Consider the following 23,951-nt stretch of genomic DNA (forward strand, 5'->3'; position numbering starts at 1 on the left):
GAAAATTAGTCCTTCTCCTCGGCAGGTTTTCTTCTTTCTAAATAAATCATTCTGCAACCACTGAGAACGTACACTTTTTGACCTATGAAGGCATCCGTAAAATCTCGCGATACACGCGGCTCTCGGGGAAACTGTCATGGCTGCCCCTGCGTAGATCCACAGGGTTCGGCTCTAAGGTGAGTGGAGGACGGAGCGATTGGCAGTGTTACAGCCTGGACGTTTTATCATGCAGAGAAAGGTCTCAGAAGTCGCCCCGGCATTGAGTTTAGGGAGGTGGATTCATGCTGGGTGGCCCACCTGCGGAAGGACAGGCTTTTGACACCGGTTTGGGGGTCTGGTGAGGCTAACTGGATGTACCTTCTTCCCAAGCGCGGGCCACGTGCAAACCTCGCTTTCGTTTTCTTTTAATTCTCCTGAGCCGCTTTACTTGTCCAAGTCCCTGTCCTTTATTAGTCCAGGTTCGGCTGTTGCTAAAGCTTCACGTTGAAAATTATCCACCAGTGTTAAACCCCTTATTTTCATTCCAAGTCAGTGCTAACTAAAATCCCTCAGGAAGCTTTATGGAACACTTTTACACCAAAAGTCCGCTTAATTTTTTTTTTTCTTTCATTTATACAACAACTAATTCCACAGTACTCTTGGCTTCTTTAAAACAGTGTACACATTGCGGTAGAAGTGGAGGAAGCTCATACTGGTTAAATAATTTTACCGCATTAATGTAAAATATTAATGGCCCCATAGGCTTCCATTTTCGCTTTTGTTAAGTGCATTTCATTTCTTTAAGTAAAAGTGTTAATTTTTTGTTCCTTTCATTACTCCTTTCTCTACAGGAAAACAACAGCGTGTGTTCTTTTTCACTAGCAGAAGTGATGTTTGCTTCATATTGACAACTTTAAAACCATTTGGAAGTGATTCAAGTGGATAGCAAAAATGAATAACAAAGTAGGTTCCTTTTTATGGAACCTCAGACAATTCAATACTTCAGTTCCAACAAGCAGAACTGTGAGGCTATATTCTATGGGATTTTGCAGACCCAAAATTGTGTATTCACACTGGAACCTAAGAAACCTTCCCTTAAATGATTTTGATAACAGAGTGCATTCATCTATTAGACATCTCTTTCAGGATGCATTCGTTTTTAAATCAAGAGATGATGCCTTTCAAACAAAGGGCATGAGCACTGTAGCAGTTCTTAGAGTTGACAGATTACTTTGCCCTGGACAGTTGTCCTTTGATACAAAACATTCTCTTGTCTCTGTTGCTACATCTGACAGTGGATTGAAGAAAGTAAAATTTGATCATGAAGTCTCCAATGAAGATGTTCTCACCAAGAAAACAAAACCACTCCCTATCAGCTATAGAAAACTCTCTCAGGAGTGTAATTCCCTGAGTGATGTGTTAGATACATTTTCAAAAGCTCCTACCTTTCCTAGTAGTAACTATTTCTCAGCAATGTGGATCATTGCCAAAAGGATGTCTGATGACCAGAAGCACTTTGAAAAACAACTGATGTTTAACCACCCTGCGTTTAACCAGCTGTGTGAACATATGATGAGAGAAGCCAAGATTATGCACTGTGACCACCTGTTGTTCAGTCTTCATGCTATCGTGAAGCTTGGAATCCCTCAGAACACTCTTCTGGTACAGAGTTTGCTGAGGGTGATCCAGGTAAAATTAAAAGGAGACTTAAATATGCCTTTACTTGGTTTAGCATGTCTTGAAAGAATGAGGGGAAATAGATATGTAGCTTCCTTAAAAGAAGCTATCAAATGGATGTTATTTCCTTTACATTTATTTCTGCATATGTATTTTATGATTTAAAGACCTTAAGTTAACTGTTAACTTGGTTTTTTCTTTTGCTATGGAAATTTATGAAATCCTGTCCCATTTGCCTGTTCCAGGATCGAGTAGTAATGAAGAAGCTCAAATGAGGAGAAAAGCAAGATATACAAAGAAAGTCTGGGTAGTTGAAGGAAGGAGAGAGGGAAGAGAAGGGAACTAATATTCGTTGAGTATCTATGCCTTTTACATACATAATCTTATTTAGTCCTCCCAACAGCCCTACAATGTCGATATTGCCTTAGTTTTGTCTATGAGGAAACCGGTCACATAGCTAGTTGATTCATTTATTTATGCAATGAACATAGCTAAGGTCACATAGTTAGTCAATTCATTTATTTATGCAATAAACATATTGGATGTCAACTATGTACCAGTTACTGCACTTGTCAATAGGGATATAAAGATATACAAGACATGGTTCCAGCACTTAGGAAGCTTATAATCTAGAGGGTAAGACATATATTTGAAGGCAACTACAAAAATAATAACCAACATTTATTTAATGAGTCCCATATAGGCACTGGGCAGAACACTAGGGAATACAGTTGTGAAAAGTGCATTATGACAATATATAATAGGGGCTTACAGCCTAGTTGCTTTCATGATGAGAAGAGGAAATGAGGAAGGATGATACAAGGTCAGTATTTGAAGCAGAAATATATACAAAGTTTGAATACAGAATTGCCTCATGTGTTCTTCAGTATAGCCTTTTAAAATAGGTATTGTTAAATCTCATCTTCCTGAGTAGGAAACAGGCTTAAAAAGGTTAAATAACTTGCTTGTGGTTATATATCTGTTAATATCACTATTTGTAGGTACTTAATAAATATTTGCTGATTGAATGAACACCTAGTCCACAGTAGAATTGGGATTCAAGGCCAGGAGGAGATGATGTCTGAGTCCAAGGATGACCAGCGGTTTGTGAAAGGATTGATAGTGAAGGGCATGGTGTTTCAATCAGAGAAGAAACACTTGCCTCAGCCTCCCAGAATAAAAGTCTGGCAAATTTGGGGAGCTGAAAGTATAGCTGAAAGTTTGGTGTGGCTGACGTACAGAATGATAGGGTTCTGTGTTTAAAGCAGTGGGGAGGAAGAAGTGTGCATATGGTGGTCAGGGGGAGGGGGAGGAAAGGGTAAGGTCCTTAGGGCAGGACAAGAGGCTGGAAAAATATGGCTTCAATCATAAGGAGCCTTTTAGGACAGGCTAAGGAATTTCTATTTATCCTGTAAGTAATGGGAATCCATTAAGTGATTTTAAGTAAAGGGTTGACATGCTCAAATTTGTATTTTAGATCACTGAATGAGTGGAAAATGGATCAGAAGAAGGATGAAATTGGATAGAGGGAGATATTTTTAGTTTAAAAGAAAGGTTTTGGTGTCCAGCTTGATGTCACTGAATTGATGCCAGATGTGAGGAAGGAACGATTAGCTTGTTAAAGAAATCGTTTATGTTTTAAGAGTGGACACCTCAGACTTATAAACTCAATGATCATGATTAAATAATTTTTTCAAAGACAGGAATTTCCTAGGGGTAATCTGACGTATATCTTGTCTTACTATAGAATTCAAGAATTGGGCACATAGGTATATGAGAGTTTTTAACTTTAACTTTTTACATTACTGTGATTTCCATATGTCTTCCACCAAGAACTAATTTTTATTTTGTGTGTGTGTGTGTGTGTGTGTTTGTTTGAACCACAGACTATCCATGTTTATTTGGTAGACTGTGTATTAGTTCCCAATGTAGTTATTTAAAAGTGATTGTAATAAGTCACCTGACCTGGTCAGTGATGCCTTAGTAGATTTTGGACAGGTTTTCACATCAGCAGAGTATCTGCATTGGTGAGGTATGAGCAGTGGATATTTGGAGTCAAAATATCTGTGAGTGTGTTTGATCTCACTTGTTGGAATGTCTAAAGGACGTTTTAGCTAGAGACGAAAGGACAGTGTGCTGTCAATGGATTTGCCTTCAAACACGCAGCCAAGTGGTCTTTCCTTTCATAGCAGATATTTGATAGTGTGCTGAAAATTGTTGAGGAAATTACTCCCATGGGAATTAATCCCCCCCCCCCTTTTTTCTTTCTTTCCTCTAGCCTTATTCATTTCTTGTCATTATGTGGTTCTGACTCGAGACTTTGTGACTCGTTAGCCATGTAATTTTAGCAAAAGAGCATACCTCTTTCAGCTTAAGTTTCCTCAGATGTGATCACAACTACTCTTGTGAGGTATATAGACTAGTTGTGATCAAATTATAGAGTACTAGGTAAGCTGTGTTACTATTCACTTTCCAAACTATGCCCACTACCATTTCTGGATTTTAAATTAGTACCCTATCTAGAAGGACCTGAAGGAACGGATTTTCAATGATAATGGTGAATGTAAAAAGTGTTGATATATAAAGGGGTGCATATCAGTTATTTGGAAAATTCACTTAAGTATAATATCTTACCTCCCAAAGAGGCTGTTTTGTGGACTGTATTCGTCCTTTTTCTGTTGCTTGTAACAGAATACCTGAAACTGGGAAATTTACAGAAAAATGAAATTTATTTCTTACAGTTTGGAGGCTGGGAAGTCCAAAGCCTGGGGAACACATCTGGTGAGGGCCTTCTTTGGTGACGACTCTGTACAGTGATGCAGGGTGTCATATGGTGAATGGCTGAGCAAGAGAGAGCTAACTTCCTTACTTGCTCTCCTTTTAAAGCCATCAGAACTACACCCATGACCACCCATTAAATCATCAATGGATTAATTCATTCACAAGGGTACAGCCCTCACAATCTAATCACCTCTCAAAAGACCTCATCTTTCAGTTACCGTAATTGGAATTTCCACCCTCTTAATGCTGTTACAATGAAGATTAAGTTTCCAGTCATGAATCTTTTGGGGACACATTTAACCCGTAGCATGGAATAATTATGAATTATTGGTTTGATACTTAATCCTTTACTTGAAAGAATCAGTTCAGTAGTTTTACTTGGGTAAGGTAGTCTCCTATGGCATCATTACCTATAGTGTTTTTGTAATTATATTTCAATAGGAACGTATCAATGAGTGTGATGAGAGATGTCTTTCGGTTTTGTCAACTGTTTTAGAGGCAATGGAGCCATGCAAGAATGTACATGTTCTTCGAGAAGGATTGCGGTGAGAACTCTTCTTATGCATTGTTCATGTGGATTTTTCCTCTGTTTCTCATATCTGGAATAAAAAATTAAGATGAAAACTGAACTGCTCTTGTTGGAGGGGTGTGGGCAGGGAAGGTTTGTTGGTAGTTACAGACTTTAACACCTTATAAAACTTAAAATCCTGACTTCGGATGAGATAAAGTTGGAAATAATACTTCTTTAAGGTCCATGATAAAAAAAGATGTGGGTAACATTGAGCTCTAAATTATCTTAAAACATAGTTTTGATGTGTGGTTTGAGGGACAATTCATTTGTATAGTCAATTCTATAGTCAATAACTATTTTATTTGGACACTATGTAACAGTTATATGACACTGGCCCAGCCGAAAATGAATTTATAAAATCGGTGCAACTGATCTAATGTCATCTGTTAGTGAGAATAACACTTAATTCCTGTTTTCATTGACTATGCATAGAACATCTTACTATAATCCCTTGAAGTAATTTGTTCATTAATAAAGATAGCACAGTAAGGTGAGAGGAAATAGTACTAGCATGGTTTTGGATCTTTCACTAGCTACTTACACTCTCTTGGGCGGGTAGATCATTTCTATGGGCTTCATATTCAATGCCTATAAGAAATAAGGGCTGGACTAAATGAAATGTTAAGATTTCTCTTCAGATTTGGATATTTTAATGTTGTAATATTTATTGTGTTTGATGACAGGATACTAGTTGATCAGCAAGTTTGGAAAATAGAACGTGTCTTTACATTACAAACTATGATGAAAAGTATTGGAAAAGATGCACCAATTGCTTTTAAAAGGAAACTGGAGGTAAATACCTGAATTTTCTCTAGTGGGTAAAATTGGAAAATAAAAATCCTGCTGTCATTTCTTGAAGTCCATTTTCTTAGGAGGATATTGCTGTGCTTTTGGGTTTAGTTTTGCTAAGACGAATTAATGGAAGTAGACATATTTATCTGTATATATTAATATATACTGTATATTTATCTATTTGAGTTATTTTTCTTAAACTTTATCCTTTTTATTTAAAAATAAAAGTTACTTTGCCACAAATAATAACTTAAATTTAAGTTTGTTTTTCTTTAGATGAAAGCCTTGAGGGAATTAGACAGATTTTCTGTTTTGAATAGCCAGCGAATGTTTGAGGCTCTAGCTGCCATGAATCACCGTTCTGTTATACTCCTCAATGAATGCAGTAAGATGGTCATAGGTAAGGGGAATTTTTCTCTCATAATTTGTAGCATCTGATCTACTGTTTTAGACTATATTTGTTTTGTTTGTTTTAAAAACTTTGCCCTTGTATGAAAAAAAAGTATCAAACGTCTTGAATCTTATATTCAAAACCATTTGGTAATTTTTTGTATATTTAACTCATTCTTAAAGCTAATATCCACGGGTGTCCTTTTAAGATAATGGTCAACATATTGCAGTCCTGCAAAGACCTACGATACCATAATTTAGATCTCTTCAAGGGAGTAGCAGATTATGTGGCTACAACTTTTGACATCTGGACGTTGAAACAAGTGAGTATGTTAACAGTAAGCCTCAGAAACTTTCAAGAAGCACACTAACTCGTTTAGCATTTTAAGTATTTCTTTTTTACCTTTATAGCAGTTAAGATACCAAAATATTCCAATGCTAAGTTGACTTTTGAAAAATTAGCTCCTTATTATTTCTATCTGGAGATTACTTGTTAATATACTCCTGAGTCTTTTGACCATCTTTCTATCTGAAACAAAAATTATATTGTTCAAAGTTTGTTGTTTTGTTTGGTTTTCAAAAGGTTGTATGGTACATTGGTTAGATATTTAGCATTATTTCTGTGTTTATACATTTTCCTTATTAGATTTTGAGTAATAAAGATGGATAATATGACAGGCTTATGGTTTTTGAAGAATAAAATATCATTACTTAATGATCATGTTCATTGTTTCCTCCAGAGTAAGAGCTTTTAAATTCAGGGACTGTGTTAATAATATAAACATGTAAATGAAGCTGCTGGCGAAAACTTTTTGCAGTGAAGAAGATGATAATAACTGTGTTAGATCATTAGGTTTGGTTTACTTTGGAGAGTAAGCTGAATTTTGAGTTTACTATGGAAATTGATTTTGGAAAGAGAATTAATAATCTTAACTAAGAAAGACCAAGACAGAAATCAAAGGTAAACTAGAAAATTTATTTTGATCATAATATTTCAGCTCCATTTTCACTTATAGAAATTAACATTAAATATAGAACATTTTGAGTTATTTCATTTGTTAGAATCTAGGAAGTCTAGGTTTGGTAGTGGGAGGAGTTCAAGACTGAGTTGGTCATTTTCAAAAACTTCAGAAAAGTTATATTTAAAAGTAATTTTCAGATCTGTTGTATGAAAAGCATGTAGGAAAGAATTTATTTTTAAATGAAATGGAAATATGGAAACCGTTGTATGTTCTGGTCATCAGCTTATAAAAAGAGGTTGCTTATTAACTTGCTACCTAATTTAAGAATTAATAGAACAGATTTTGTGAGGAAAAGATAATTGTTCCTTTTTAGAGAATATTCTGTTGATTAGGACAGTTGTATTGCTATTTATTTTGAGATCTGAAAGATTACTGTTAGCATTAATCTGTAATGCTGTAATTATTAAAGAGTTTTCTTTCAACTCTCTTTTTAAGGTTCTTTTTCTTCTCATTTTATTTGAGAACCTTGGCTTTCGACCTATTGGTTTGCTGGACTTGTTTATGAAGAGTGTAATAGAGAAATCTGAATTCCTAAACATGAAAAACATTGTCTCTATTCTTCATGTTTATTCTTCTCTTAATCATGTCTACAAATGCCAGAACAAAGAGTATGTACTTGTCTTTTTTTACTTTTTTATTGCCACATAACATACTTATAGAAAAGATCACAAATTATAATCTTAATGAGTTATCACAAGTGAAGACATACGTAGCCATTGTCCATGTCAATAAATAAAGCATAGTGTTTCTTACTCATTTAGAAAGTTAAACATAATTTTGTTTTATTTTTGCTCTTCTTTGTCTTGCTTGTCTCTTTGTTCTTTATAATATATTTATTAATGCAGTATAGTTTTCATTTTAAACTCTCTTAGCTTGTCCACTTGGCTCCTAAGTTCATAGTTCAGTTTTTTTAATTTTAATGAAAAATTGGGCACTATATCTTAAAAAAAAATTTTTTTTTATTGTTGGGTTTTAAATTTTTATTTTGGTAAGAACACTTAAAGTGAGATGTGCCCTCTTAAATTTTAAAATGTGTAATACAACACTGTTAACTATAGGCAGTGGAGCTCTAGAACTTAGATTATCTTGCATAACTGAAACTTTATACCTGTTGAACAGCAATTCCCCATTTCCTCCTCTCTCCACCTTTGGTAATCACCATTATACTCTCTGTTTCTATGACTCATTTGTTAGATACTTCATGCAGTATTTGTCCTTTGGCGCCATATTTCACTTAGCATAGTGTCCTCCATTTAGCATATAGCAGGATTGTCTTCTTTTTCAAGGCTAAATAATATTTCATTGTATGTATATACCCCATTTTCTTTATCCATTCAACAGTTGGTGGACATTTAGGTTGTTTCCATATATTGGCTATTGTGAATAATGCTGCAGTTAACATGAGAGTGCAGATATCTCTTAGAGATTCTGATTTCAGTTCTTATGAGCTGAAATATACCCAGAAGTGGGATGGCTGGATCACATGATAATTCTAGTTTTAGATTTTTTTGAGGAAAAAATTTTACATAGTGGAAACTATTTTCCATAGTGGCTGCACCATTTTGCATTCCCACCAATAGTGTACAAGGGTTCCCATTTCTTTACATCCTCACCAGCACTTGTTATTTTTTTGTTTTTTGATTATACCCATCCTAACAGGTGTGAGGCGATATCTCATTGTGGTTTTGATTTGCATTTCTCTGGTGATTAGTGATGCTGAGCATCTTTTCATATAACTGCTGGTCATTTGTATGTCTTTGGAGAAATGTCTGTTTAAACCTTTTGCCCAATTTTAAGATCACGTTATTGGTTTTTTTGTTTGTTTTTGCTATTGAGTTGTAGGAGTTCCTTATGAATTTTGGATATAACCTCTTATCAGATATATGGTTTGTAAATATTTTCCCCTATTCTGTAGGTTATCTCTTCGCTGTTGATTGTTTCCTTTGCCGTGCAGAAATTTTTTCATTTAATGTGGTTTCCCTTGTCTATTTTTGCTTTTGTCAATTGTACTTTTGGTATCACACCCAAAAAAGCCATTGCTAAACAAATGTCATGAAGCTTTCCCATGTATTTTCTCATAGGAGTTTTATAGTTTCTGGTCTTATGTTTAAATTTTTAATACATTTGATGGATTTTTATGTATGGTGTAAGATAAGGGTCCAATTTTATTCTTTTGCATATTTGAATATTCAGTTTTTCCAACATTCTGTGCTGAAGGAACTATCCTTTTTCTGTTGTGTATTCTTGGCATGCATGTCTGTTTTTATGCCAGTGCCATACTATTTTAATTATTGCAGCTTTGTAATATATTTTAAAATCAAGACTTGTGATGCCTCCACCAGTGTTCTTCTTTATGAAGATTGCTTTGGCACTTCAGGGTCTTCTGTGATTCCATATATTTCTATAAAAAATGTCATTGGGATTTTGATAGGGATTGTACTGAATCTGTAGATCACTTTGGGTAGTATGGACATTTTAACAATATTAAGTCTTCCAATTCATGAACACAAGATGTCTCTGCATATATTGGTGTCTTTAATTTCTTTCATCTGTTTTTTGTAGTTTTCAGAATACAAATCTTTCACCTCCTTGGTTAAGTTTATTCCTAAGTTATTGTATACTTTTTGATGTTATTGCAAATGGGATTGCTTTTCTTTTTTTTCTTTTACTTCTCAATATACATTGTAGTTGATTTTCATGCCCCTTCACACATTCCTCCCAACCCCCTCCCTCCCCCGCATCATATCTGTTTACTTGACTTAAATAGTTCAAGGAATTTTTGTGGTTATTCTGTCCTCTTCCCCACCACCCCTCGATTTGTTTGTGTGTTTATTTACTTATTTATTTTTAGCTCCCACAAATAAGTGAGAACATGTGGTATTTCTCTTTCCATGCCTGACTTGTTTCACTTAATATAATTTTCTCTAAGTGCATCCATGTTGTTGCGAATGGTAGTATTTCATTCCTTTTTGTAGTAGAGTAGTATTCCATTGTGTAGATACACCACATTTGCCTTATCCAGTCATCAAATGATGGACTTTTGGGCTGGTTCCAACTATTGGCTATTGTAAATAGAGCTGCAGTAAACATGGGAGTACACGTATCCCTTTGGCATGATGATTTCCATTCCTCTGAGTATATTCCCAACAGTGGAATAGCTGGGTCATATGGTAGATCTATCTGTAATTGTTTGAGGAACCTCCATACCATTTTCCATAAAGTCTGCACCATTTTGCAGCCCCACCAAAAGTGTATGAGAGTTCCTGTTTCTCCGCAACCTCTCCAGCACTTATCATTCTCAGTCTTTTGGATGTTAGCCAACCTAACTGGAGTGAGATGGTATCTCAAAGTGGTCTTGATTTGCATTTCTTGGATGCTGAGTGAGGTTGAGCATTTTTTCATGTGTCCGTTGGCCATTCGTGTATCTTCCTTTGAGAAATGCCTATTCAGCTCCTTTGCCCATTTTTTAGTTGGATTATTATTTTTTTTGATGTAAAGTTGTTTGAGTTCATTATATATTCTGGATATTAATCCTTTGTCAGATGTATATTTTGCAAATATTTTCTCCCACTCTATTGGTTGTCTTTTTACTCTGTTGATTGTTTCTTTTGCTGTGCAGAAGCTTTTTAGTTTGATATAATCTCATTTGTTTATTTTTCCTATAGTTGCCTGTGCTTTTTGGGTCCTATTCATGAAGTCTGTACCCACTTCTACTTCCTGGAGTGTTTACCTTATGTTCTTTTTCAAGGAGTTTTATTGTTTCAGGATGTATATTTAATTCTTTAATCCATTTTGTGTTGATTTTGGTATATGGTACCAAAAGGTACAGGTCTAATTTCATTCTCCTCCATATGAGTATCCAATTTTCCCAGCACCACTTGTTGAAAAGGCAGTCTCTTCCCCAGTATGTAGATTTGCTGCCTTTGTCAAAGATCAGATGACTGTAGGCCTATGAATTTATTTCTGGGTTCTCTATTCCATTCCATTGATATGTGTATCTATTTTTATGCCAGTACCATGCTGTTTTGGTTACTATAGCTTTGTAATATAGTTTAAAGTCAGGCAGTGTTATGCCTTCAGCTTTACTTTTTTTGCTCAGGATTGCTTTGGCTATGTGTGGTTTTTTCTTATTTCATATAAATGTCTGGATAGCTTTTTCCATCTCAGAGAAAAAAGTCATTGGAATTTTGATGGGGATTACATTGAATCTGTCGATCACTCTGGGTAATATGGACATTTTCACAATGTTAATTCTTCCAATCCAAGAGCATGGGATATCTTTCCATCTTCTTGTGTCCTCTTTAATTTCTCTCAACAATGATTTGTAGTTCTCTTTGAAGAGATTTTTCACATTCTTGGTCAGCTTTATTCCTAAGTATTTTATTTTTTTGGAGGCTAATGTAAATGGGCTAACTTTCTTGATTTCTTTTTTTGCATGTTCATTGTTGGAGTATAGAAATGCTACTGATTATTGTGTATTGATTTTGTATCCTGCAACTTTGCTGAAATCAGTTATCAACTCTAGGAGTTTTTTAACAGAAGCTTTAGGCTTTTCAATATATAGGATCATATCATCCACAAACAGGGACAACTTGACTTTATCCTTTCCAATCTGAATGCCCTTTATTTCCTTCTCTTCTCTGATTGCTCTGGCTAGTACTTCCAACACTCTGTTGAATAGGAGTGGTGAGAGTGGGCATCCTTGTCTAGTTCCTGTTTTTAAGGGAAAAGCTGAAAGCTTTTCAGGATGATATTGGCAGTGAGCTTATCGTATATGGCTTTAATTATGTAGAGATACTTTCTGTCTATGCCTAACTTGTAGAGAGTCTTTATCATGAAAGAATGTCGAATTTTGTCAAATGCTTTTTCAGCGTCAGTAGAGATGATCATGTGGTTTTTGTCTTTGCTTTTATTGATGTGATGTATCACATTTATTGATTTGCATATATTGAACCAACCTTGCATCCCTGGGATGAATCTCATTTGATCATGATGTATAATTTTATGTATGTGTTAGCTAGTATTTTATTGAAGATTTTTGCATCTGTATTCATCAAGGATATTGGCCTGTAGTTTTCTATTTTTGATGCATCTTTGTCTGGTTTTGCTATCAGGGTGATTTTTGCCTAGTAGAATGAGTTTGGGAAAATGGCCTCTGTTTCAGTCTTTTGGAATAGTTTGTAGAGAATTGGTATCAGTTCCTCTTTGAAGGTTTGGTAGAACTCTGCAGTGAACCCATCCAGTCCTGGGCTTTTCTTTGTTGGGAGCCTTCTGATAACAGCTTCAATCTCTTTTATTGTTATTGGTCTGTTCAGATTTTCTATATCTTCTTGCCTCAGTTTTGGTAGCATGTAGGGATCCAGAAATTTATCCATTTCCTCCAGATTTTCAAATTTGTTGGCATACAGTTGTTTATAGTAGGCTCTAATGATTCTTTGTTTTTCTGAGATGTCAGTTGTAATATCACCTTTTTCATTTCTAATTTTTGTTATTTGGGTCTTCTCTCTTCTTAGTTAATCTTGCTAAAGGTTTGTCAATTTACTTATTTTTCAAAAAACCAACCTTTTGTTTCATTGATCTTTTGTATTGTTTTGGGGGTTTCTATTTCATTAAGTTCTGCTCTGATCTTAATTATTTCTTTCTGTGTACTAACTTTAGGTTTGGATTGTTCTTGTTTTACTAGATGTTTAAGGTGAAGTGTTAGGTTGTTTATTTGCCATCTTTCCATTCTTCTGAAGTAAGCATTTAATGTGATAAATTTCCCCCTTAAAACTGCTCTTGCAGTATCCCACACGTTTTGTTATGATATGTCATTATTTTCATTAGTTTCAAGGAATTTTTTGATTTCCTGTTTAATTTCTTCTTGGACCCATATGTCATTAAGAAGAATGTTGTTTAATTTCCATGTGTTTGTATAGTGTCCAGAATTTCATTTATTATTGATTTCTAGTTTTAATCCATTGTGATTGGAAAAAATACATGGAATAATTCCAATTTTTTTGAATTTTTTGAGACTTGCTTTGTGACCTAACATGTGGTCTATCCTGGAGAATGTTCCAGGTGCTGATGAGAAGAATGAATATTCTGAGGTTTCTGGATGGAATGTTCTGTAGATATCTGCCAAGTCCAATAGGTCTGAAGTATTGTTTAGCTCTTGTGTTTCTGTGTTGATTTTTTGCCTAGATGATCTGTCCAATGAAGAGAGTGGGGTGTTCAAGTCCCCCAATATTATAGTGTCTATCTCTTTCTTTAGATCTAATAGTGTTTGCTGTGTAAATCTGGCTGCTCCGATATTGGGTGCATATATATTTATGATTGTTATGTCTTCTTGATGGACAGATCCTTTTATCAGTATATAGTGGCCTTCTTTACCTCTTTTTATGGTTTTTGCTTTAAAGTCTATTTTATATGATATAAAAATAGCTACCCCAGCTTGTTTATCATTTCTGTTTGCATGATGTATCTTTTTTTGTCCTTTCACTCTTAATCTTTGTGTGTCTTTACAGGTCAAGTGAGTCTCTTGAAGACAGCATATTGTTGGGTCCATCTTTTTAATCCGGTCAGTCAGTCTGTGTCTTTTGAATGGGGAGTTTAATCCCTTTACATTTAGAGTCATTATTGAAAGGTGTTGATTTACTCCTAGCATTTTACTGCTTTTTGTTTAGATGTCTTCAGTACCTTTTGTTCCTTTCTAATTTTCTGTTTGTCTTCTGTATTTGTTGGTTTCTTGGGGTGACAAATAAACTATTTTTTTTCTCTTTGTTAGCATTTTTGTTTTGCTGGTAGGTATTGTTCTTTCTTGAGTATTCATGGCAGTGATGGTTGTTTTTGTGGTATCAAACCCAGTACTTCCTTGAGAATTTCTTGTAGGGCTGGTCATGTGGTAGTGAACTCCCACAGTTTTTGTTTGTCTGAGAAATATACTATTTGTCCTTCATTTCGGAAGGATAGCCTTGCTGGGTAAAGTATTCTTTAGTGTTTTGAATATATCATCCCATTCCTTTCTGGCTTTTAGGGTTTCTGATGAAAAGTCTGATGTTATTCTGATTGGGGCTCCCTTACCGGTGACTTGCTGCTTTTCTCTTGCTGCTTTTATGATTCTCTCTTTGTCTTTGAGTTTTGCCAGTTTGATTATCATATGTCTTGGAGAGGATTTTTGGGGGTTGAATGTGTTTAGGGATCTTTTGGCTTCCTGAATCTGGAGATCTGTGACTTTCCCTATACCTGGGAAGTTTTCTGCTATTACTTCATTGAATGTGTTTTCAATGCCATTTCCTTTTTCTTCCCCTTCTGGAGCACCTGTGATTCGGATATTTGAGTGCTTAAGGTTGTCTGTAGTCTCTCTTAGATTTTCTTCAATTTTTTTGATTCTTTTTTTCTTTTTTCTGGTCTGCCTGTGTTAATTCAAACAGCCTTTCTTCAAGGTCAGAAATTCTCTCTTCTGCTTGTTCAAGTCTGCTGGTTAAACTGTTGTGTTTTTTATTTCATTGAGTGAATCCTTCAGCTCCAAAAGCTCAGCTATGTTCTTTTTCAAGGCACTGATTTCTTTGTACATTTCTTCTTTCAGATCCATTATATTTTTTCTCATTTCATTGTGTTATCTGAGTTTTCTTGTATCTCATTTAGTTTCCCTAGAATTGTTACTCTAAATTCCTTGTCTGTCATTTCAAAGACTTCTTGTTCTGTAGGATCTAGCGCTTGAGAGTTATTATTTTCCTTTGGTGGTGATGTACTTTCTTGATTTTTCATATTTCTGGTATCTTTCCTTTGGTGTTTTGTTATTGTGGCCAGGGGTTTCACAGTCCACTCATTTCACCCTGATGACTGGTTTGGATCCTGAAGGGACTGCTGCTTCTGGTCAGGAGGAACTAGCCTGGGCTGGGGGTCCAAGTGCGCCTGCCTGTTCTGAGACAGGTGACTCAGTGTGTGTGGGCCCCGAGCCTCTTAAGTCTCTCCCGGTGGCGGGACTGGCCTGGGCTGGAAGTCCTGCCCTGCCTGCCTTCTCTGGCTCAGCTGGCACGGGGTGTGAGAGCCCCAAGCCTCTTAAGTCTCTCCCGATGGTGGGGACCAGGCTGGGCCAGAGTCCCACCCCAGCTACCTTCTCCCAGATGGCTGGCTTGGGGTATGGGAGCCCCAAGGCTCTAAGTCTCTTGGTAGCGGGGACTAGAGGTCCAGCCCCGCCTGCCTTTTCCAGCTCAGCTGGCTCAGGGTGTGGGAGCCCTGAGCCTCTTAAGTCTCTATGCAGTGGGGAGCAACCTGAACTGGGGTCCCGTGGCACGCGTTTCCTGTCTGTTCCAGCGCAGATCTTGGGTCTTCTGTCATTGCTCCTTAATAGTTGCAAATTGGTTGTTCTGTGGGAGAGAGCAACACGAGGAACTGACTATTCCTCCATCTTGACCCAACCTTGGGATTGTTTTTCTAATTTCCTTTTTGGATAGTTTGTTGTTAGTGTATAGGAACACAACAGATAATTTTATTTTTTTCTGATTTGGATGCCTTTTATTTCTTTTTCTTTTCTTTCCTAACTTTCCTTCCTTTCCTCCTTCTCCTTCTTCCTTCCTTCTTTCCTTCCTTCCTTCCTCTCCTAATTTCTCTGTCTAGGATTTCCAGTACTATGTTGTTTAAGAGTGGTGAGAATAGAGATTTTTGTCTTATTCCTGGTCTTAGAGGAAAAAAATTCTGTTTTTCACCATTGAATATGTTATTAGCTATGAGCTTTTTATATATGGACTTTATTGTGTTGACATACATTCTTTCTATAATCTATTGAGAGTTTTTATCATGAAAAGATGTCAAATTTTGTTAAATGCTTTTCCTGTTTCTACTGAGATGATAATGTGATTTTTACCATTCATTCTGTTAATGTGGTGTATCACATTAATTTGCATATGCTTTATCATCCTTGTTACCCAGGGATAAATCCCACTTACTCATGGTGTATGATCCTTTTTTATTTTTATTATTGTTTTTTTTTTTCTTGGTGGCTGGCCAGTATAGGGATCAGTCCCTGGACATTGGTGTTACCAGCACCATACTCTAACCAATTGAGCTAACCCCCCAACCCTATATGATCCTTTTAATGTGCTATGAAATTTGGTTTGCTAGTATTTTGTTGAGTATTTTTGCATCTGTGTTCATCAGGGATATTGGCTTGTTTTTTTCTTGCAGTGCCCTCATCTGGCTTTGGTATCAAGGTGATGCTGAACTCATATAATGAGTTTGGAAGTGTTCCTTCTTCTTCAAGTGTTTGGAAGAGTTTAAGAAGGATTGGTGTTAATTATTCCCTCAACATTTGGTAGAATTTACCAGTGATACCATCTGGTCCTGGTCTTTTTCATTGCTGGAAGGTTTTTAATTACTGATTCAGTTTTCTTATTTGTTATTAGTCTGATGAGATTTTCCATTTCTTCATGATTCAGTCCTGGTAGGTTGTATATTTCTAGGAATTTATCCAGTCTTCTTGATTATATAATTTGTTGGCATATAATTATTCATAGTAGTCTCTTATGATCCTTTTTTATTTCTGTGGCAGGAATTGTTACTTCCATTTTTTTTTTGGATGGCTTGTGGCAGGGACTTGAACCTTGGACCTTTATGTTACCAGCACCACACTCTGAGCAACTGAGCTAATTGGCCAGCCCTATTTATGGCATTAGTTGTAATATCTCCTCTTTCATCTCTGTTTTTATTTTTTTGAGTCTTCTCTATTTTTTTCTTTGTTAGTCTAGCAAAAGGTTTGTCAGTTTTGTTCATCTTTTCAAAAAACCATCTCTTAGTTTTGTTGATGTTTTTCTATTCTCTATTTCATTTATCTCTGTTCTAATCTTTATTATTCCCGCCTTCTAACTTTGTGCCTAGTTTGTTCTTTTTCCAGTTCCTTAAAGTGTAAATTTAGGTTATTTATTTGAGATCTTTCTTCTTTTTAAGGTATGTGTTTATTTCTGTAAACTCTCCTCTGCATCCCATAATTTTTGGCATGTTGTGTTTCTGATTTTGTTTGTCTTGAGATATTTTCCAACATCCCTTTTGATTTCTTCTTAGACCCTTTGTTCGAGAGTGGTTACATGGAAAATTAAAATTAGTGGTTTTTCCATTTTTCCTTCTGCTGTTGATTTCTAATTTGGTCAGAAAGGATACTGTTACATCCATTTTGTCTATAGAGTTGTTCAAAACCCTTGTTTTCTTACTAATTTTCTATCTGAATGTTCTATTCATTATTAAAAATAGGGTATTGAAGTTTCCTATTATGACTGTATTGCTGTCTTTTTTTACCTTTAGATCTGTCAAATTTTGTATTACGCATTTAGGTACTCTGATATTGGGTGTGTATGTTTATAATTGTTATATCTTCCTGATGAATTGACCTTTTTGTTATTATATTATGTCCTTCTTTATCTCTTTGACAGTTTTTGACTTAAAGTCTATTTTTTGATAGAAGTATGGCCATTCCTGCTGTCTTTTGGTTACCATTTGCATGCAATATCATTTCATCCCTTCACTTTCAGACTATACATGTCTTTAAATCTAAAGTGAGAAGGTGAGTCTCAGGTAGGCAGCATATAGTTGGGTCTTGTTTTTTTAACTCAGCTACTCTGTGTCTTTTGATTGGGAAGTTTAATCCATTTTTCTAATTCCTTTAGGTGTCATTATTGATAGAGAGCAACTTACTATTGCCATTTTGTTATTTTCTATTTTTTTCATCTTTTCCTCTCTTGCTTTCTTCTTTTGTGATTTGTTGATTTTTAAAAATAATTTGCTTTAATTTCTTTCTCTCTCTCTCTTTTTTTTTTTTTGTATACTCAATAGGCATTTTATTTGCGGTTGCTATGAGTCTTACATAAAATATCTTATTGTAATAATCTCTTTAAGCTGATAACAATTTAATTTCAATTGCATGCAAAAACTCTACACTTTTACTTCTCCTCCACACTCTATTTTATTGATGTCACAATGTAAATTGTTTTATATTGTTTATCCATTAACAAATTTTTATAATTAGTTATTCTTAATACTTTATCTTTCAACTTTTATACTAGAATTAAAAGTGGTTTACAGACCACCATTACAATATTAGAACATTCTGTATTTGTCTGTATATTTACCTTTACCAGTGAGTTTTTGTGGGAAAAACACAACATGAGTAGGAAAAAAACTAAACCATTTTTCCTCTGCTTTCAAACCACTGTCAACACAGAAGACTTCTGTGACCAAATGTGTAGGGATTTCTCCCCACCAGTAACCAAGCGACCAATTCTGCTGCAGGTACCAGCTGGGTCTACTTTAATTCAAATTTATTCTAACACTGTCTACCTGGAGATAGTGTCAGATCCCACAAGTTAAGTGCTCAGTCCCCATGACTGCCCCTGTACTTTAGGTGCCAATCACAAGTCCAGTCCTCTGGAACTTACATCCAACCAGCTATAAATTGGGGTTCCCACACCCCCTCCTTGTTCAACTGATTTACTAGAGTGGCACACATAACTCAGGAGAACACATACTTACATTTACCAGTTTGTTGTGAAGGATATTTTAAAGGATACAAATAAATAGCCAGAAGAAAAGATACATAGGGCAAGGTCTACAAGGGTCCCAAGCACAGGAACTTCTGTCCCTGTGAAGTTGGGGCTGCCACTCTCCCAGCAACTAAATTTGCAAATCCCTACCTGTTTGCTATTCAGAAGCTCTCCAAATCTAGGCCTCTTGGGTTTTTATGAAGGTGTTGTTATGTAGGCATGATTGATTAAATCATTGTCCACTGTTAGTCAACTTAATCTTTAGCCCCTCTCCACACCCAGGAAATGGGGAGTGGGGCCTGAAAGTTCCAACCCTCTGAGCACATGGCTGGTTCCCCTGGCAACCAGCCCCCCATCCTGTGGCATCCAGTGGCTTTCCAAAAATTGCCCCATTAACATAAGCTCACATGTGTTTGAAAAGGATTGTTGTAAATAACAAAAGCTATTTGGGAACCAAGTACAAAAGGCTAAATGCTTTAACAAAAGATATTCTGATTGCTGTAGGCACTAAGGAAATAAAAGAAGCTGAGAGCCAGTAATCTTGGGTGTATGAAAACCAAAATATATATACATCATAGTATCACAATTTTATATTTTCATGTGCTTTTGTATTGCTGCTTTGTGTTCTTTTGTTTCAAATAGAAGAACTCCCTTTAGCATTTCTTGTAAGGCAAGGCTAGTGGTGATGATCACCCTCAACTCTCATTTGTCTGTGGGTTTTTATCTCTTCAGTTTTGAAGGACAGTTTTGCTGAGTATAGAATTTTTGGTTGGTGGTATTTTCTGGCAGCACTTTGAACACATCATCCTGTTTCCTTCTGGCCTGCAAGGTTTCTGCTGAGAAATTCACTGATAGTCTTTTGGTTGCTCCCTTGTACTTGATGAGTTGCTTTTCTCCCTTATACCAGGTGAGTTGCTTTCAGAAGTCTCTCTTTGTCTTTGACTTTTGGCAGTTGATTATAATGTGTCTCAATAGAGATTGCTTTAGGTTTATCTTATTTGGGATTCTTTGGGCTTTATGAATCTGGATGTCCTTTACCCTTCCCAGATTTGCAAAATTTTCAGCTGTTACTTCTTAAATAAGCTTTCTGCCCCGTTTTTCCTCTCTTATCCTTCTGAGAAACCCATAATACATATATTGGTTGGCTTGATGGTGTCCCATAACTCCCTTGGGCTTTCTTAACTCTTTTATTCTTTTTTCCTTTTGCTCCTGTGACTGGATAATTTTAAATGACCTGCTTCAAGTTTGCTGATTCTTTCTTCTGCTTGATTAAGTATTGTTCTTTTAGCCCTCTAGTGAATTCTTCAGTTATTATATTCTTCAGCTCCGTAATTTGTTTGGTTCTTTTCTATAGTTTCTTATCTCTTTGATTATATTCTCATTTTGCTAATGTATCATTTTCCTGATTTCATTTACTTGTCTATCTCTGTTCTTATATGATGGTTTTTTTGAATTCTTTGCCAGTCAATTCACAGAATCCATTTCCTTAAAGTAGGTTACTGGAAATTCATTTTAGTCCTCTGATTGTGTCACATTTCCCTGATTCTTTTTGTTCCTTATAGCTTTGCATTGCTGTCTGCTCATTTGAAGAAATAGCTTCTTCTCTCCATCTTTATGGACTGACTTTGACAGGGAAAGACCTTCACCAGTCAGCCCAACTATAGGTTCTGGGAGCCTTTCAGACCTTTTCTATGGATGTGCATGTGGATTCCTAAGTAAAGAGATTTATTGGTTTCTTTTTTTCAGGAGCTCATAATTTCTTGGTCCCTCTCGTGTCTGACTGCTGTACTACAGGCTGGGACATTGAAGGCATGTTCCACTCCCCTCTCTTCTTTCCTGTGGAGAAGGCTTGAGTTCTGCCCTTCTCCCAGTCTTCCAGAGTTGTGCTGGCTGCTGCAAGCCACCAATCCCTTTCAGGAATCCTAACTATGCTGATTCCATCAGCTTTTCTTGTAAGGCAAGACTGAAACTGGCCTCTTGGACATCGCACCAAAAGGCTGGTGTTGAAGCCATGCTCCACTCTTCTCCCTCCCTCCTGGGGGTGAACCCTCAGGGTCTGCACCTTCTCTCAATCTTACGGAGCTATGCTGGGCGCAGCAAGCTGCCCTCCCCTTTTCTATTGTTCTTAACTGTCCCCAAGCATTTGAACTATGCTAATTTCTCAGTACTTCATGTGAGGTGAGAAAGAAACCAGCCTCTCAGGCAGTGGGCGATGTACTGAAAGGTTGGGATGTTGGATGCATGCCCCACTCTCTTGCTCTGAGGGAGAAGTCCTGGGCCAACTCAGTCTCTCTGCTGAGCTGTGCCACCTTGGGGGAGGGGCTGACATGGGTAAAGTTAAATTGCTCTTACCTGTTTTAATGCAGCTGTTCTTTCTTGGTTTTGTGCTTGTCTAGAGTACTACAACCTCTTAACTGGATTCTGGACTTCTCATAATGGTATTTTGGTCTGTATATCCATGTTGAAATTCGGGTTTCTGGAGGGCAACGAGAGCTGTCCTTCCTATTCCACCATCTTGCTGCTTCCCCATAGTTCAATTTTGACCCTAACTATTAATTTGGTCCCAAGGTACTGCTTTCTGTCTTTTTACTTTGACCAGAACCATGCATTTCTGCTGTTAAACACAGCAATTCTTCAGACGTGCCAGGCTCTTTCATACCTCTGCTTTCCACCCAAAACGTCTTTTCTTACCTCTGTGGATCAGTTAAGTTCCGTTAAAAACCAGAAACATATAAAATGTCATTTGTTAGAAGAGTAATTAATAGCACAGACTCTGGAGACAGCTTGCTTAGGTTTGAATTACAGCCCTGCCATTTATTAGCTGCTTGACTTTTGGCAAGTTACTTCTCTGTGCCTCAGTTTATTCATCTATTAAAATGGAGATGAGTTATATTTAATGGCATTAGGTAGTTGTATTAAATGAGTTAACCTATGTCAGGTTCTTAAAACGATGCCTGGCACACAGTAATTGTTAGATTTTTTAAAAAATTAGAGTGTAGGTCACAGAGGACTTGGAGGAACAAACTGGGGCAGTTTTGAGAATCTTAGTGGCAAGATTTGTAGGCCATCTCTTTGCCATCAAATGGCTTAACTCTAACTGCTTTCTGTGCCTGTAGTTTTCCGTCTAGATTCAGATTTCCAGAAGACAAAATCTGATTGACTAAGTTTGAGTCTCATGTCCATCCCTTAGGGGCAGTTAATCAATGAAGGGGTTCTGGGCCAAATAAAAAGCAGCTGCCCACAGACTCAGCTCATACTGCGTTTCCTGTGCCTTCCCTAATTGTCTCTATCAGAATGCCTGTACTTGTCACATCCCACACAGATCTCTGGTGGAGACTTGATCACATGGTTGTAGTTATCTGTCAATAAGTCTGTGTCTGCTCCTCAGTTGGCAAGCTCTCTAGAGTCAGACCCAGGTTCCGGCTTTCCTGAACTTTAGCATAGGGCCTAGCACAGAATAGGCAGTTAATAGAGGCTGAAAATTATCCCCCAAATTTACACTTTCTATACTCCCCTGGTGTGGCTGGCTTCTGTGGACCTCCTGAACTTCCTAGACATATAGTGTCAAGCTGAGCAGTAATTAAAATTTCAGAAACAGCTCCACGGATTCAATGAGATTAAGAGAATAAACAGTGGGTAGCTGGGAAGTTTTCCAGCTGACTCTAGGCAGCCCAAGAGATAACTTGGTCCAATAAAATTGTTATATTGGAAATAGAAGGGGCATAACAAAGTTAGTAAACATTGGGAAATTCAATAAAAGAGCAGTAGCAGAATTATTACAGGAGGGGAATTATGAATGTTGTCCTTTTGGCCGCCTGCTTTCATCTAATCCAGTGGTTCTCAATCGGGTGATTTTCCCTCTCAGGGGATATTTGGCAATATCTAGAAGCGTTTTTAGTTGTCACAACTGGAAGGGGTATGTGTCCTATTGGCCTCTAATGGGTAGAGGCCCGGGATTCAGCTAACATCCTATTATGCACAGAACAGCCCCTCACAACAAAGAATTATCCAGCCCAAAATGTCAGGAGTGGTGAGATTGAGAACCCTGATCTAACTCTTAGCCTCTCACCTCAACAATTCTCCATTGGAGAAATATGTGCAATGAGAGTGTGGCTAATATATTGAGATTAATCAGTCACACCTTTCTGAATGCACATAAATGTGCAGTTGCCTGAATTTGGTAATCTGAGGATATAAAAAAAGAAGCTTGTGTTCCCGGTCCTTCCTAGACCAGTTAAGAAGACAAGTCTTGTACATCCAGAGGAAGGCAGTAAACCAAACAGGTGCTTTGTGAAGGAAGGAGAAAGGAAGATGGCATCTTCAGCTGGGGTAGCAGAGGTTTTGGAAGCAGTAACTCAAAGCATTGAGGAAGGGGGTTGACTAGAAGAGATGGGTTAGGTAGGAGAGTGGTAGGAAATTTGGCTTAGCACATTGTATGTCCACACGTTAATCATTTTATTTATATTATGTCCTATGGGGGAGAAGGTGTGTTAAATCCGAAGTATCTTCCTGGGTTTAAAACCCAAGGAAGAAAACATTTAACATTTAAGCTCTGTCATTTCAGCCCTTTGGTTTCTTCTCTTCTTGATCTAAACCACCCTGTGAATAATCCCAGACTTGCATCTCTGGGTTCCTGTGGGTTGCATATGATCACTGTACATCCCAGAAGTGTCTCATGTTCAGCAGTTCTGGAAGTCAGCTTCCAGACTGATTTCTGGACTCATCCTTTTCCACTAACAAGCTGCTCTTCCAGTCTTCCTCATCTAAGTTTATTAGTTCATTTAGTCAGCAACATTTACCAAGCACCTGGCTGCTTAGGACAAAGGTGAATAAGATGACACAATCCTTGCCAGAGGATTCTGTGTAATGAGTAACGTGGACACATAAGTTGGCAATTAAGTACAGCAGGAAAATGAGAGTGACAGAGTTTTGTGCAGGATATATGGAAGTAGAAGAGGATGTGCCAGGATGCCAGCCCAGCGAAGCACAAGGACCAGCTGGGTGTCAGGCAGTGCTGCTTGGAGGTGGTGGTAGGTTAGTTGATCTTAAAAGCTGGGTAGTTAGGAGGTCATCATGGAAGATAAGCAGGAGAGAACATCGTGAGTAGGAGGTGCTCTACACGCAGGCCTGGAGGAAAGAAGCAGAAGAGCATGTGCAGGAATAACATGCAGTTGGGAGCTGCTGCAGCATGAGGTACTGAGTGAGAGTGAGGGAGAGAAACTGGAG

At 37.0% G+C, this 23,951-nt stretch overlaps 1 protein-coding gene across 2 annotated transcripts in view; it reads left to right on the forward strand.

The window, feature by feature from the left end:
- Positions 1–109: 109 nt before the first annotated feature.
- Positions 110–23,951, forward strand: part of FASTKD2 (FAST kinase domains 2) — a 29,678-nt gene continuing 5,836 nt past the window's right edge. For both annotated transcript variants that reach the window (XM_063094741.1, XM_063094746.1), the window contains exons 1-7: positions 110–176; positions 831–1,668; positions 4,879–4,982; positions 5,692–5,800; positions 6,077–6,200; positions 6,374–6,513; positions 7,648–7,820. In XM_063094741.1, the coding sequence (XP_062950811.1) occupies positions 931–1,668; positions 4,879–4,982; positions 5,692–5,800; positions 6,077–6,200; positions 6,374–6,513; positions 7,648–7,820 (1,388 nt within the window). In that variant the 5' untranslated portion in view covers positions 110–176; positions 831–930. The remainder of the gene's footprint in view (positions 177–830; positions 1,669–4,878; positions 4,983–5,691; positions 5,801–6,076; positions 6,201–6,373; positions 6,514–7,647; positions 7,821–23,951) is intronic.

This window comes from Cynocephalus volans, chromosome 1 (genome assembly GCF_027409185.1).
Source record: "Cynocephalus volans isolate mCynVol1 chromosome 1, mCynVol1.pri, whole genome shotgun sequence".
NCBI classification, from domain to species: Eukaryota; Metazoa; Chordata; class Mammalia; order Dermoptera; family Cynocephalidae; genus Cynocephalus; species Cynocephalus volans.